The sequence below is a fragment of the Cuculus canorus genome, chromosome 7, assembly GCF_017976375.1.
Source record: "Cuculus canorus isolate bCucCan1 chromosome 7, bCucCan1.pri, whole genome shotgun sequence".
Taxonomy (NCBI): domain Eukaryota; kingdom Metazoa; phylum Chordata; class Aves; order Cuculiformes; family Cuculidae; genus Cuculus; species Cuculus canorus.
Window position 1 is genome coordinate 21,711,662 of NC_071407.1, and position 14,550 is coordinate 21,726,211.

Genomic DNA, 14,550 nt, shown 5'->3' on the forward strand with positions numbered 1-14,550 from the left:
AGACAGCACGTGAACAAGAGCTGAGGCCCAGGACGCAGCAAAAGTCTCTACAGGGACCTTCTGAGGAGAGAACAGATGGAGAAACTTCAAGGAACACAGAATGTGCTAATAAGGTCATGTCTGGTGACACTCGATGTGCATGAAAGAGCATTGCCCTTTTTCTAGCACCTGAGAAGTCAATGAAGCGCTGCAAGAAACACCAAGCAGAGCGGAGAGCAGCATGAATGGAATCCTGATGGAGGAGGAGCACAGCCACCACCAGGCTGCAAGCGGTGGCCACAAACAGCAAACATGTCTGCAGGTAGATGTGAGACACTGTGAAGGATCAACTTTGACACAAAGATGTGGGCAGCAAATTACATCAGAAAATAAAGCACAAAGGAGCTGATTGGTGCTGTTTCCTTGTCCCGAGGAAAGCAATTTTGTCAGATACATTATCAAAAGGGAAGGAAGTGGCAATTCAGCTGGCAGAGACTGGCAGAGATAGCAGAAAGCCTTCAAAGACAGTAAAACACTATTTGCATCTTAAGGTGAGGACCCACGACAGGAGGACAGAGACAGCTCATAAATACTGACACTGCACGTTGCCCTAGGGCTGCCCAGCAGAAGGCAGCCTTGGAGGCAGGACACAGGTCATTAACTTAACAAGGGAACTGCTTCCTCACAACATTCCTGAGCGATTCTGGAACAAAATCTGCCCAGGCTTCAATCTGCTGATAGCGAAGCTCAGGGAGTGATGGTAGAACAGCAAACACCAGAAAAACTATTAGGATTGGTGACAGTGGGCACCACCACCCTCCATGGGAAAAATCAGCAACAGCTCAAAACATGAGCCTTAAAGCATGGAGGGGAGTCAAACAGGATTAAGAATAGTCTGAATATACCAACGCTTGTGACTTTCAGTTCCAGCCCACACTTCATTCATACCAATGCTGATGCAGAAACAACGGCAATACCCAGCAGAAGACCAGGAGCACCCTAACGTTTCACTCCCCTCCCTTCCTGCAGAGACACAGGAGCCTTCCTGAGCAACAAGGACACTGCAGTCAGCAGCGCTGATGCCAGGGTTCACTCTGCTGACACACGAGTTACAACGCTCTGCTCTCCAGTACAGCACTAACTACTAGGGACTGCCAGTTTAAAAACATCATCTTCCTTTCCCAAAGCCATGAAGCCAGGACATAGTACATATTCAGAAATAACCCCACCACCTTCAGCTCATGTCAAGCATAAAAACAGATGAGCAGAGCCCCCACAGGCTGCTCAGACCCGTGTAACCTGGTGACACGAGAGGGTGAAAAATATAATCATATGAAGATGCTGAAGGGTAAAGGATTCCCAAAACTGACTATCAATGATAACAAAATGGAGAACTACAAGTGTTCACTCAGTTAACCTTTTCTTCAACAACATTAGAGAGCCCTTTTTTCCCGTCCCAAACCCGGTAGCAGCAGGCTGGGCCAACTCAGTCAGCACAAAGTCTCAAATGGCAGCAACAGGGAAGCTGCACAAATGCAACACAGGGTCTTCCAACAGACAACCAAGCTACAGAAGAGCTCCAGAAAAGGAGGCACCAGAAAAGGTAGATTATTACTATTAACTGATTCTGTTGCCCAGAAGCAGCGATTCAAACCTTACTTTCCTTCCTAACAAACATTCTTACCACAAAGGTTCTTTCCAACCGTAGGGAATCACCCCTGCCAACACCACATGTGCTCAGGATCACCCAATGACTGCTCCATGTCAGAGGTCTCGGATGGATAAAGAGCACTTAGTACAATGCTAGCCAGAACAGAAAAAGAGAGGGGCATGAGAAAGAAAACAGAAGTCAGCCAGTGAGGCACTAAATCCATTACAGGATATGGCGAAAGACTTCAATCAAGGTTTTCGTCAGCACACAGAAACAAGTCCCCTCCACACAGAGAGCAGAGGGCTCAGAGTTCACACGCACATTCCATTCTGTGAGACACTTGAGTCTTACCGATAACTTCAGAAACAATAAACGAATCCTCACAGTACTGGTAAGCCAACACCAATGCTGTCCAAAGGAGCAGACTTGGCCACAGGCTGTTATGTAGAAACACCTGCAAGGATACCGGCCAGTCAGTCAGCACAGAGCACCCATCACCACCTGGAGATGTCCTGGGAGCACACAGATTCTGGCAGAGACGCAGTGCTTTCAGGACAGCACCTTGATGAAAAAAATACTTTCATCAGGACACAAAACAAGCCTACCTTTCTTCATGTGAAGCCCTGAGCCTGATGCTGTAGTGGTAATCTGCCCAGGGTAACCACAAACTGCTACGTGAAAGTGTCCCTCCAGTTCTAAATGCATATCCGTTACTTAGCATGGTTCAAGAGCTGCGGTGCATCACCACACACAAGGCACAACTGAGTTACCTGGTTTAAGCATCCTTGTTTTCCCTCAAGCTCCTCTCCAACCTCATCCTGTGGAAACTGGTCTTACCTGTGTAGAAAGCACCTCCCACAAAGCAACTCCTTTGGAAAAATAACTAACAAAGGGAAATAGTGAGACCTTCTCCCCCCAGAACTCAGACCTTCAACAGCTTCTGATGCAAGTTACACAAATAATCTTCTGTTTCATGAGTGTGTATATCAGGTTCGAGGCCCCAGTGCAATCCAGAGCACTTGCAAAGAGCCTTACAGCACAGTGAGCAGCTCCAGGGGCTGTGCTGCGGCTCCCGAACCCAACAGCGCCTGCATACCAGCAGCTCAAGCACTTTCTGAGAACACGAGCTGAGGAGATTACTTTTCTCTGCCTGCTGTCTTCAGAGTCCCACTGGAAATCTTGCCTCAAGATCAAGGCTTCAAGCTGATGCTTTCAAGTGTTTCAAAGTCCTCATGCATGTAAAAGTTTGATTTCAGAAAGAAATAATATTAATAAGCTATGATTTTACTACAGACAATTAAACATTTTGGTGAGAAACACCAATACAGGAACAGTCATGCCACACAGCTGGCATTCCCTGCCAGAATAATGTGACCCTGTACAGCCACAGTGCTCTGGCACCTGAGCACGATACGAAGCAACTGAGCATAAGAGGAAAATTGCCCTGGTAACAACCTGTACCAGCCTAATAACCAAGGCAAACACTGCTGAATCACACAGAGCAGTGCTCTGGGAGTGCAAAAGATGAAGGGAATCATGAAGACATCAGAGAAGCGCTTTCCATTTTTATGTAAGTCCACTCAAACTACAGGAACTTAAGACGACTCAGCCCAGGGCTGGGGCAGGCAGGCTCCTGTGACACAGGGCGGCTGCAGCCTGTGGAACACAAATCTCTACAAGCACAGTAGTTACTGAAGCCACTGATGCAGAATTTCACAGGACAATTCCCACTGTCTCTGCTTCACAATTACCCATCTCTGCTTAGGGAAAGGTAACACAGGCTGAAATCTGCCTGCTCCTATGCACCTAAGGTCTTTGCCTGTCCTTGCGGATGGTGGCTAAGCTGCAGGGGAGGGTAACTTTGTCTGCTAAATCTTGGTTCACCGCCTGTTCCAAAGTGTAAAGCCCTGGGATATCATGGGAAAGCCAGGGACACATTCAGCTAACCACCTCTGCTCCGGCAGACACGTGCTGTGATTATGTAGCGTTTGGGGCTCTCAGATACAGCTGCTCGTGTTGCAGTACCTGCAGCAGAGCCAACACAAGGCAACAGAGACTTCTGGCTGTCTCCTGGGTCATGGAAATTGCGATGCAATAGCTCTTTCACACAGTCTCAGCAATGCAAATTCAGAAGTGCTCTAGGATCTCTGGACTGACCAATGCTATTTAAAGGTCAGCCACTCACCAGGAATAGCCAGAGCCCCGCTCCTCAGCAGTTCACAACCAGACACTGGCCTGTATCACAGAGAAAGGAGGAGGTTAGAGATACCACCAGAGGTGTATTTCAAGACAGTGCATGCCAGAAGCAGTAGAACAAAATGGCAGGCTAAAACCTGCTTGATCCCCTCTCCCGAAGGTATTCGGGATGTGCCGGGAGATGCTGAAACTATAGATACAAACACACGGCCTGACAGGCTGCAAACTGAGCACTATGTCCGTGGCAGAACAAGGGACAAGAGAACTGATGCAGATGGCTCCCACCCACTCCCTGCTTGCCCAGCTGCTCACCAGCCTGAGGAGCCAAGACGGGAATTGTCCCACCACCTCCAAGTCTGGCTGCACGCCAGGATGCTTCCTGCACGATTCACATCCCTCGGGATGCCTGCCCCGTCAGGAGCCCCCACTGACCTGTGGGTGCTCAGCACCCACCCCAGCCGCTTCTCTAATTACATTAAACAGGCAGAATTCAGCGGCAGCTGTTCAGGCTGCTTCCAAAAGGGCTCTCCTTTTAATTAAAAGTTTGCTATTAAAAAGCATTAAATTGTGTAATGCAAATAATCCTCCAGAACTCATCTGTTCCAGCAGCTAATGACCAGCTTCATTAGAGCAGTAACTAATGGCAGCAGGACAGTTAGCTAACAGGACACAGCACGCTGCTGTTAACCTGTCCCGCAGGAAGGGGGACTCTCCCTCCTCCTCCCTCCAGACCTGACACTAAGGGGCTGCGGTACACTGGATCTACACCAGCGTGCTGTAAACTCCCCAAGCCCACAGTATGTCACACTGACTGCAGTCAAAGCTTTGAAATGGAAGACAAGAAGGGCTTGTAATACTCTGCTCCGGTCCACATAGAGCCAAGCTGCTGCAGGCTGCAAAGCGAGACAAGGAACAGCCCTGGGCATTAGGAAAAGACAGGGACTCACAGAAGTGGGTTTTCCCCTCACCACTGTTCTCACTGTAACCTGTTTAACACTCTAGCCTTAAAAAATGAGGTTAAACCAGCACCCTTTCTGCCACACATGGTGCCATGGCAGAAGAAATCCCCTTATGCAGAGGATTTCCCAGCCTAGAAAGAAGTTACTGGGAGAACAGCATCTCTGCTGTTAGGAAATGGGTCCTTGTGCAGAGGGAAGGAGCAAAAGTAAAAGCAAAGATGTAAGTACATTTTAAAAAGCATCTCAGTGCCAACTAAATGTTATTTCTCCTTTGGGTCTGCAGTGTCTGTACTGAGATGCTGAGGTTCAGCACATGATACAGAGCATTTGGTGTGCCCTACTTAAACCTTAAATGGGCCAAAAGAGTGCATTAGGAGGAATACTTCCTGCTTTCTCAATAACAGTGCAGTCACCACCATCCAGAACTGTTATTTATAATCCTCAATTATCCACATATCAGGTAAGCAAAGTATTTGTGATAACCACCAGCATTACACAAGAGCTTCTTCTAAAGGCCCACAAAATACTAAGAAGCCTTTATTGGTAACTCAAAGCACTTACATGGAGAACAACCACTTTATTAGCATTAACAAAATAAAGATGGAGGTCACAACAAATTTTAGGTGTCTCACACAGGCTCTGTGGCTTTGCTTCATGTGTTTCTGTCCTCAGGGACAAATCAGCCTCTGGTGCAGGCAATCTGTCCTGCCAGATACCCTCAGCCTCGCTGTGCTAACCCGGCTTCCACCGCTCCTTCTCGCACAGCCCAGGACAGCAGTGAGGCCCTGCCACAGAGGCAGTTCTGTTCCAAAGGCACGGCTGTCGCCTGCGGGGTTTCACCGGCATGCGGCTGTCCCTCTGTTCTGTTCAGTGCTCAGTCAGGGGAAGCCCAGAGGAGGTTACTTCCCTTTCCTCAATGCTGTTCTAACTCAGAGGAAGCGGGAGAATACTCCTGACTTTTGCAGCACCTCAGTTTGAGTGCACGGAGTCTGGCCATTGTCCCACTATTGTTTTGGAATGGACAGCTTGCATACAGATAAATCTCACAGCTAAACATGAATAATGGAATCCAAACACATTTCTATACAGACCAGAGACATACAGAACAGATACATCCCCTGGCTGGGAAGAAAATGTCCTTTTTACTCCTCCATTCCAAAACTGCAGGGCATTTTTCTTAAAACTACAGGGAAAGCAATAAGAAAAGGAGGCAGGGAAAGGAGACAACAAGAAGAGGTAAATAAACACTAGTTAGTGAAAGCAGTAACTGGGAGGATGAGAATGAGAATTAAAAAGCTGGGCTGCTGGGTTTGGGGAGCCCCCTCTCAGGCAGGCAGGCGCACTCACCCAAAACCCCAACAGTACAGGGGCTGCAAATAAGGAACAGCAGCCTGCAGTTCAGCTCTCCAGCAGGAATGCCTCCTAGCTGATATTCTCTTTGAGGAGGGGTTGAGTGGTTCATCTTTGCTATTTTTTTCCTGAGGTTTTCTTTTTTTTGGATGGGAGGGAGGAGTAAGGGAGGAAGAAGTGAGCAGGTTACAGGCATGAGGCCAAGCACACCATTGTCTGACCTCTTTGGAAGCACTTCTCTTGCTGTCCTCTCATCTAGCTCTGTGACATTTCCAAGGAAGAGCTGCTCAATAACTGAGAAAGAAGAACTCTTGCTACGAGGTCTCTTCTACTGCATCCTCTGCCTTCCCCCCTACTTGTACCAGTCTCACCTCAGAGAAGGAGCAGTCCCCCAACACCAGAAACTGCAAGGCAGCAGCTTTAAACAGACGGCCAGACCCCTGGAGAATCCCCAGCATTTTAACTATTCTTTGCACACAGCACCCCTTCTGTCCCAACTGCAGAGGCAGTCAGGATGTTGGCCACCAAATGCAAACAAGGCAATCTGCTATTTGCACCAAAACACAGCCCACGGTTGTTTCTTGTTTGCTAAGGAAGCGATCCAAATCCATTGGTAAGGAAAAGGTGATAGGAAAACATTCCCGGCAGCAGCAGGGGGAAAAAGGGAGATTCGTTTATCAAAAGCAGCACCTCAAAATGAGGAGTGAGGGAAGCTGAACTTGTGGCTGATCCTACCGAGACAACAAACACAGGACTGGGTTTGCAGACACGTTCAACGCAGCCTGCTACCCCTCCAGGTTGGTTCCAAGTGCTGTGGCATCCTCCAGCTGGGCTGCACACAGAAGCACAGCATCCTTCATGGTCTTGGCAGCAATGGGCTCCTTGACTGTAACCAACCACCAGTTAAGAGCACACACACCAGAGACCTTCCTTTAAACACATCCATCAGGATCACACCCACAGACAGAGGTACCGGGAGGACAGACAGCTTGTCTAAGGCAATAAACCCCAGCTGGGGCACAAGACATTCTTTGAACTCATAGGAGAGTTCTACAGCATTTTCTCTCCATGTCCAAGATTGTGGTTTATGCTGAGAGAAGCCAACAGATAGAGTTTAGAATAAAAAGAATGTGAGTGCAAGTATGCTTTGGAGAGAGGCAGAAGCAGGAAAAACCTGAGAAAGCAATAATTCTGATAGATGCTGAAGCCAGCATTTCCCTGCTGCTATAAATTCTCACAAAGAAATTAAGTCTGAGGCAGTTCAGCAAAGGATAGGAAGGCAGATTCAGAAACAGAATTTGGCTCGGGCTCTTGGGCCACTACCAGCCTCTCTTAAAATACCTATTTTCATTAAACTTAAGCGCACACAGTTCATCATAGCAAAGTCTGCCATGAGCTGGGGCACAGTAACTGCCCAGAGGTGCTCCGTTTGAGCTGAGAACAAAAGACATTCAAGAACTCTTTCATATAGTTGGGTTAAAAATACCTAAGGATGAGTGCAGATCGTCTGGTGACGGATCCAAGGAGAAGGCATACATTTAGACTGGCTTAACAAAGACAATTTAGAAGGAGAAGTGCAACACCTAACAACACAGCAGACAAAAACCATGCACAGAAGAGACTATGATGCACTGGACAACCCACAATCCTGCTCTGGTACAAGGACACAGGAAAAAAAATGCTAGAGAAGAGTGCTCAAAACTGTCAATGAGGATTTTCATCAAACTTGGCTTCATTAATGCTTCTGGAATCCTTGGACAGAAAAGGTCACAGTCAGCACCGCACTGAACCTCCCAGCTGCACTGACCAAGCCTGCAGGAAGACACTGGGGTTTCCAGCTCCGTCACTGCTCTGATACTGATGGGTAGCAGGAAGCACAGGGAAAGATTGCTTTCTACACCAAAGAATCCCTGTGTAGGGAATTAGTTACAGGACTTAAAACCCAAACATACAGGCTGACTGACAGTAAGTCTGCAACTAAACAGAACGCTGAAAGAGTTATTCCAGTAGTCAAGAGTTGATATTCAATACACTGTAAGTGTAGCTCTGCAATAAACACAAGGTGATGGAGAAGTTTATTTTATCTCAGCCATCACGCAAGCTTCAGCAGCACAACCAGGAAAGTGTCTGCAAATGAAGGGTCAGGGCTACGAGTGTGCTGACAGAAACCTGCTGCTTTCCCGCAGAGCAGGGACCAAGGGAAAAGAAAGCCGTGTCATTCTCTTCAATGTGTTCCCAAATGCATCTGTGCCAAATGCCCACAGGATTTATAGATAAGTGAATTGCTGGAACAGTAAGTTGTTCAAGAAGTGGAATTCCCCAGAGAGCTGTGCCTCTCGCCAAATTCTACAGGCATTTTATCTGCTTACAGACAGCAAGGCTTTAATGATAGTGCCTTCTGCCTCTCCAAGACTCCCCTATGTGTGCAGCTTTTTTGTCTTTTAAACAAGGTGGAAAGAACAGATCACGGATTCACCTCTGTCCAGTCCTACTGTATTGGGCAAATGTGGTTGGCAAATGGTTTCTCTGGAGTAGAATGCAGAACACTTCAGAGAGTCATCAGGAGAGGAAAACAAGTTGGAAATAGGAAAGGAAGTGTTTCTCCTACTGCAATAAAGTCTGAGGTGCCCAGCTATAACAGTACATTCAGATGACAGTTTGCCATAAGAATACAGTAATACCTGGCGTTGGGAACCAGAAAAGTGCCTCACGTCAACTCTCTTCTCTCCAGACAAAAAAGCCTACTGCAATACTAAGCCCTTAGAAGGATTACTGCACTGTCATTACCTTGGCCATAATGAGCATCTAAAGACAAGCAAAACACCCAATTACAGTGCAATAGCCTATAATTAGGGCTGAGATTTGATGAAGACATGTTAGAATAACGCAAAGTGGTCGTTTCTCAACAAGCAACAGCAAATGAAGTATGACCATTATTCTATGCCTAGCGTAACCTTCTTATCAGAGCAGCAGCAGCATGGTCAGCGTGTTGCAGTCCAGAATAAACTGCCTTGCAGCAAATTGATAAAAACCACAAATTCAGCAATCGCTTTGCTTTATATCCTGTGTCCAGGCAGGAGAGCCAAGCAGCCCACCTCACACAGTCCGGACTCCCAGTCCTCTTGCCCCGGGCTCAGTGGATGCTTAGGTCATCATGGAAGAGCAGAACATGCTGCAATGCAGTTTCCAACAAAACCAGCACCAACAAAACTTAACAGGGAAATTAAAGCAAGTGCAAAATGTACAGGTTTGCTCAGGACTGGTGCAGTGTTGCTAGCATGGCTCACACTGAGGCAACACACCAAGTCCTCATCGTGAATAGTTTACAATACAGAACTGCAGTAACTAGGTGATTTCTAACTGCTAATGCACATCTCAAGGAAAAAACCTACTGCTAGGACAGAACAACATGTTTCCCTTCTATGACAACATAACAACTCCAAGGAATATGGGAGCAGCAACGCACAGCATCTGGACTTCAGCAAGGCTCCCGACAGCACCTCAAGGGCTCGTTCCAATTCAGCAAATTCACATCACTGCAATTCAGCAAAGATGTGTTTGCAGGGCCAGCTTACAGAGGGGTACACAACTCACCGAAAAAACACACTCAAAACTGATCCCCCCCAAACTGGAACAATGCATCAAGTGAGATCCTCGAGTTTTTCCCAGAGCCTCACAGTATTCAGCAGTGTAATTCATTACCTACATGATGCAATATTCAGCATTGTTATTAAAGATCACATTGCTCAAGGGCGTGGGGAGGAAGCTGCAACCCTGCTATACTGCCATAAGGTAAGTCAAAACGGTCTTGACAAATTTTGGAGTAACTCGGAGCATGGATTGTCTTTCTCTTTGCTTTAAGAAAGGCAAATGTAATGCACACTTTGATAACAATCCTCATCTATACAAGATGGAAACATTATCTGCTTGCCAGACATTCTGCAGAAAGCAGTCTGGGGCAAGAATGCATCAGAAAACAAACATGCATTGATAATATATTTGAACAGCAAGTTTCACCGGCTGATGTACAAAGCCAGAGCATCTTTGGCAGGGCAGGTGAAGCAGTTCCTCCCTCTCCAGTCAGCACTGTCATGGCCTGAGTCAGAATCTCATGTCCAGTTTTGGGCATCGTGTTTCTAGAAAGATAGGAAGCAACTGGAGAGAGTCCAGGGAAGTTAAAAAAAACCCACAAAACTGGAGGTCTAGAAAAAATGACGTAAGAGAAAAGATTGAAAGAACTGGGTTTGTTTAGTCTGAAGAAAAAGAAGACTAAAAAGAGACACGGTAACAGCCTTCAAATATGTAAAAGAGTGTTAGGAGAAAGAAAAACTACTTTCCACATACACCCCAGACAGAGTGAGGAAAAAGAAGCTAAGACAACAGTAAAGTATGTTTCTTCTAACATCTGACTGATGAAGGGACATTTTACAAGCGCATGGAGTGACAGCACAAGGGGCAATGGCTTTAAATTGGAAGGGGGAAGATTTAGATTAGACATTAGGAAGAAATTCTTCATGCTGAGGGTGGTGAGGCACTGGTACAGGTTGCCCAGGGAAGTTGTGGCTGCCCCCTCCTTGGAGGTGTTCAAGGCCAGGTTGGATGGGGCTTTGGGCAGGCCGATCCAGCAGGAGGTGTACCTGCCCACTGCAGGAGGGTGGAACTGGATGGGCTTTGAGGTCCCTTCCAACCCAAATCACTCCATGAATGTGTGATTCCATGATAAATTAAACATCTGAGAGATGCCACTAGAGGCTGTGGAGGCATTAAAGGGTTTTTAGAACAAACCTGGAACCAGGCAGGTATAGATGGTTTTCACAGGACTCCTGAATTGACCGTGACCTCCAGAGGTCTTGTTCAACACACTTTGATTCTGTGTCAGAAGCACAAAACTTAATCCCCTCATTGCTATTTGTAACTATCAGTCCAGCACAGAACGACTGCTCTATCTTAACAGAAAACCTGTTCCACCTAGGACAAGAAATGCTCTGTAGGGAACACAAGAACTGCTGCCATTCCCCAAAGCCATCTTTTCCAAACCACAGCACAACAGGAGACAAGCACTGCCACTCTGTACCAACGAGGAACGAGCTGTGGAAATGGATTTGGAATGTGAGATGTTTCTGTTCCCAGTGTGGTTTACTTGTAAATGCAGGTTTCCTCCTGTATATAAGATTTACTCTGCAAAAGGCCCAACAAGAGAAGATGTAAGAAATGAGAAAACGAAGAGATGATGAAAGTGAAATTAAGGTCAAAATGAAAGTGATATCACCTATTGAACTAAGAGCAACAACTCTTACTGGCAAATGAAGGCTGGTAACCAGCTCATATGAGTACTAGTCATTCTGAACATTGCCAAGCAATAAATCTACTGGCTAATATTCACCAGTGCAAACGACTACAGAAGGCGGCCACTGCTGCTCACCGCCCACTGCTGCAGAAGGTGCCACACTTCCACAGCTACGCTTGGACATCACAAAGCCCTTTCTACTGAAAAGCTGCGACTGAAGAGCTCTGCATTTTGTGAGGTTCTGAACTTGTGGAAACGGCTTCATCACATACAGAATGGCTGCAGAAGCCACTCCCCAGGGTATGCTGTAAGCCACGTCTCCTCTCATAGGTCTTCAGAGAAGAGGAGCAAACGGTTATGAAGACAGAAGCTGGGAAACCAGACAAGTGCCCTGAGAACGTTACCTACACTGATGGACAGGGTTACGCAAAGGAAAGACAATGTAATGCATCACAGGTTTCCCAAACCCAGATATTTAACAGTGCTCTCGCTGAAGGTGGCACTTTGGCATTTCTTAATGTTTTCTTAAATAAATTACCCCTAATGAGATTTTAGGTCCTAGAGGCTCTATTTGATTAAAAGTCCTAAAAAGGGGATTATTAATGGTCCAAATGTTTTGCTCAAAGCAACTTCTAGCAATGTGAAATTTCTGTAAAAGAAACTTAGGCCAAACTTCCATGGTGCTTTGGACAGCCATGCACAGGGAACACCTGGGCCAGGATGCGAAGGGAATGGGACAGGGTTGCATGCAGAATTTGTCATAGAGAGAAACTGAGACAATCCTAGCACGCAAGTCTGACAATGTTGTGAAAATTCAGAGTATGTACGCTCTCCTGCAGTGTGCTATACGAGACATATGACTCCTCTCTCACCCCATCCCTCTGAGCCCAAGGTTTACCAATATTTGGATGCTTTAGAAGTCGGCAGATTCGAGCTTCTCGTTCCAGTTTCTGGTGATCTGAAAGAGAATAAGAAACAAGGCATTAAGCACCACACCTCAGGGCTACGCTTACATTCAATGAGAAAGGAGCATGGTGGCCTAGCAGACATCCAGAGGGCTGGGAACTGCTGGAACACACCTGTCTCTCAAAATCTCCCAGTCATTTCAGGCGAGATCTCTGCAGCTGAAGCTGCAGTAGGACCCCTGCTCGTACACTAATAGGAACTAAAACACTACTAAAATATCAGCACTAAATTGATATTCCCTCCTTGGATTCAAAGCGAGCAGCAGCAGTCAAAGATATCGCTCTTCCGTCAGCCTCACAATCATACAACGCCACTTACAGCGACATCCCTCTCCTTCTCCAGGTCTGGAGAGAAGGAGAAGTCTCTGAAGAAACAGACCACATGAAATGGGACAAGGAGACACTTCCACTCCAGAGAAACAATGGGGAAGTAGGGCAGAGGAGGGGGAGAAACACACAGCTCCTGCTACAGCAGAGCCACCACGTGAAACAGGGAACTCTGCCAGCTCCAGTGAACCGTAAAAGGTAACCGTACTGCAGTGCCCATGGGCAGATGTGCTGGGAAAATGCTGACCAAGCACTTCCGGATCTCCAGGCGAGAAGTTCTGCCCAAATGCTACGTGTGCTTATTCCAGTCCAAAGGCAACAGCTGTCTGAGCACGACAGTCATCTAGGTCAAGGAAAAAAATATCCATGCCAGTAAAAAATGGTTTCTCCTCCCTAGACATGTAGCATGGTGAACAGAAAGGAGAGGGGGTGAGAGCAACTCTGCCTATCACAGCTGAGAAGCAGGGGCCCTTTCAGCCACAGATGGGAGATTCTTCATAGAGGCAGACTTCTGAGCTTTCCTCACATCCTCTCAAGCACAACGTGCGCACTGGACAAGCACAGGTTCACCAAAAGGATCTGAGGGGCCAGAGTTTTCAGGCAGCCCTGGCAGCTGCCAAACTCTAGACTTCTGGGGCACGAGGCAAAAGGTATGGACCGGCCTTCCTCCCAAGTCTAGCCACCAAAAGAAGGCAGGAAGGGGAAGCAGCAGCCCCTGCCCGCTCTTAGCATTTCTTTTGTAGCAGATGTGCAGCACACAGGCTGCAAAACAAACACCCCTTCTCTGCATCCCCTGTGATACACAAGTCTTCTGCACAGGAGCAAGGAGGATCCTTGGCTGGCGAGGCTGCTCATTCCTACTGGTAGGACTGCAGCATCTGATTAACTGGAAACCCACCAGAGACCAACAGAGCCACGCTTGACTGCCTGAAAACAGCCTGCACACCATGGTCTCTACATGGTCTTCCCTTCCCTTCCCTTTGCAAAGCAAGGCTTTAGGCAACTGCTCTCACCCCCATGAGGAGAATCACAGAATCGCTTAGGTTGGAAAAGACCTTTAAGATCTTCAAGTCTGACCCTTAACCTCATGCTGCCAACTCTACCACTAAACCATGTCCCCAAGCACCACATCCACACGGCTTTTAAATCCCTCCAGGGACAGTGACTCCATCACTTCCTTGAGTGTCTTCCAGAGGTTGACAACACTTCTGGTGAAGTAATTTTTCCTAATATCCAATCTGAGCCTCCTCTGGCACAACTTGAAGCCATTTCCTCTCATCCTATCACCTATCACTTAGGAAAAGAGCCCAGCACCCACCTGACTACAACCTCCTTTCAGGGACTGCAGAGAGTGATGAAGTCTCCCCTCAGCCTCCTCTTCTCCAGGCTAAACAACCCCAGATCCCTCAGCTGCCCCCAGAACCCCTGGGCTCCAGACCCTTCCCCAGCTCTGTTCCCCTTCTCTGGATGCGCTCCAGCAACTCAAAGTCCTTCTTGTAGTGAGGGGTCCAAAACTGAATCCAAGATTTGAGGTGTAGCCTCACCAGTGCAGACCACAGGGGGATGATCCCTCCCTACTTCCTGCTGGCCATATTCCTAATATACTTCCGAAGACAGCGCCAGTGCTCAGCTCCGAACACTTTTCTCTCCCGGGCTGGGAACAGCAGCTCAGGGCACTGCAGGGTTTCTGTCTTCCTTCTCACTGCTGAACTGTAGAATATGTCCCAATTAATATTTGATAGGGCTGAGCTGTGCTTACATCCTCATCTGCTGCTGCTCAGGGATGAGGGAAGGTAAATCACTCCTTTCATCTCTCCTTCCTTCTCAGTCCTCGAA

General features: G+C 47.3%; 1 protein-coding gene across 18 annotated transcripts in view; it reads right to left on the reverse strand.

Moving 5' to 3' along the window:
* The window catches only part of CAMK2G (calcium/calmodulin dependent protein kinase II gamma), a 112,150-nt gene that overhangs the window by 48,597 nt on the left and 49,003 nt on the right, over positions 1–14,550 (reverse strand). For all 18 annotated transcript variants that reach the window (XM_054070892.1, XM_054070893.1, XM_054070889.1 and 15 more), the window contains exon 3: positions 12,321–12,380. In XM_054070892.1, the coding sequence (XP_053926867.1) occupies positions 12,321–12,380 (60 nt within the window). The remainder of the gene's footprint in view (positions 1–12,320; positions 12,381–14,550) is intronic.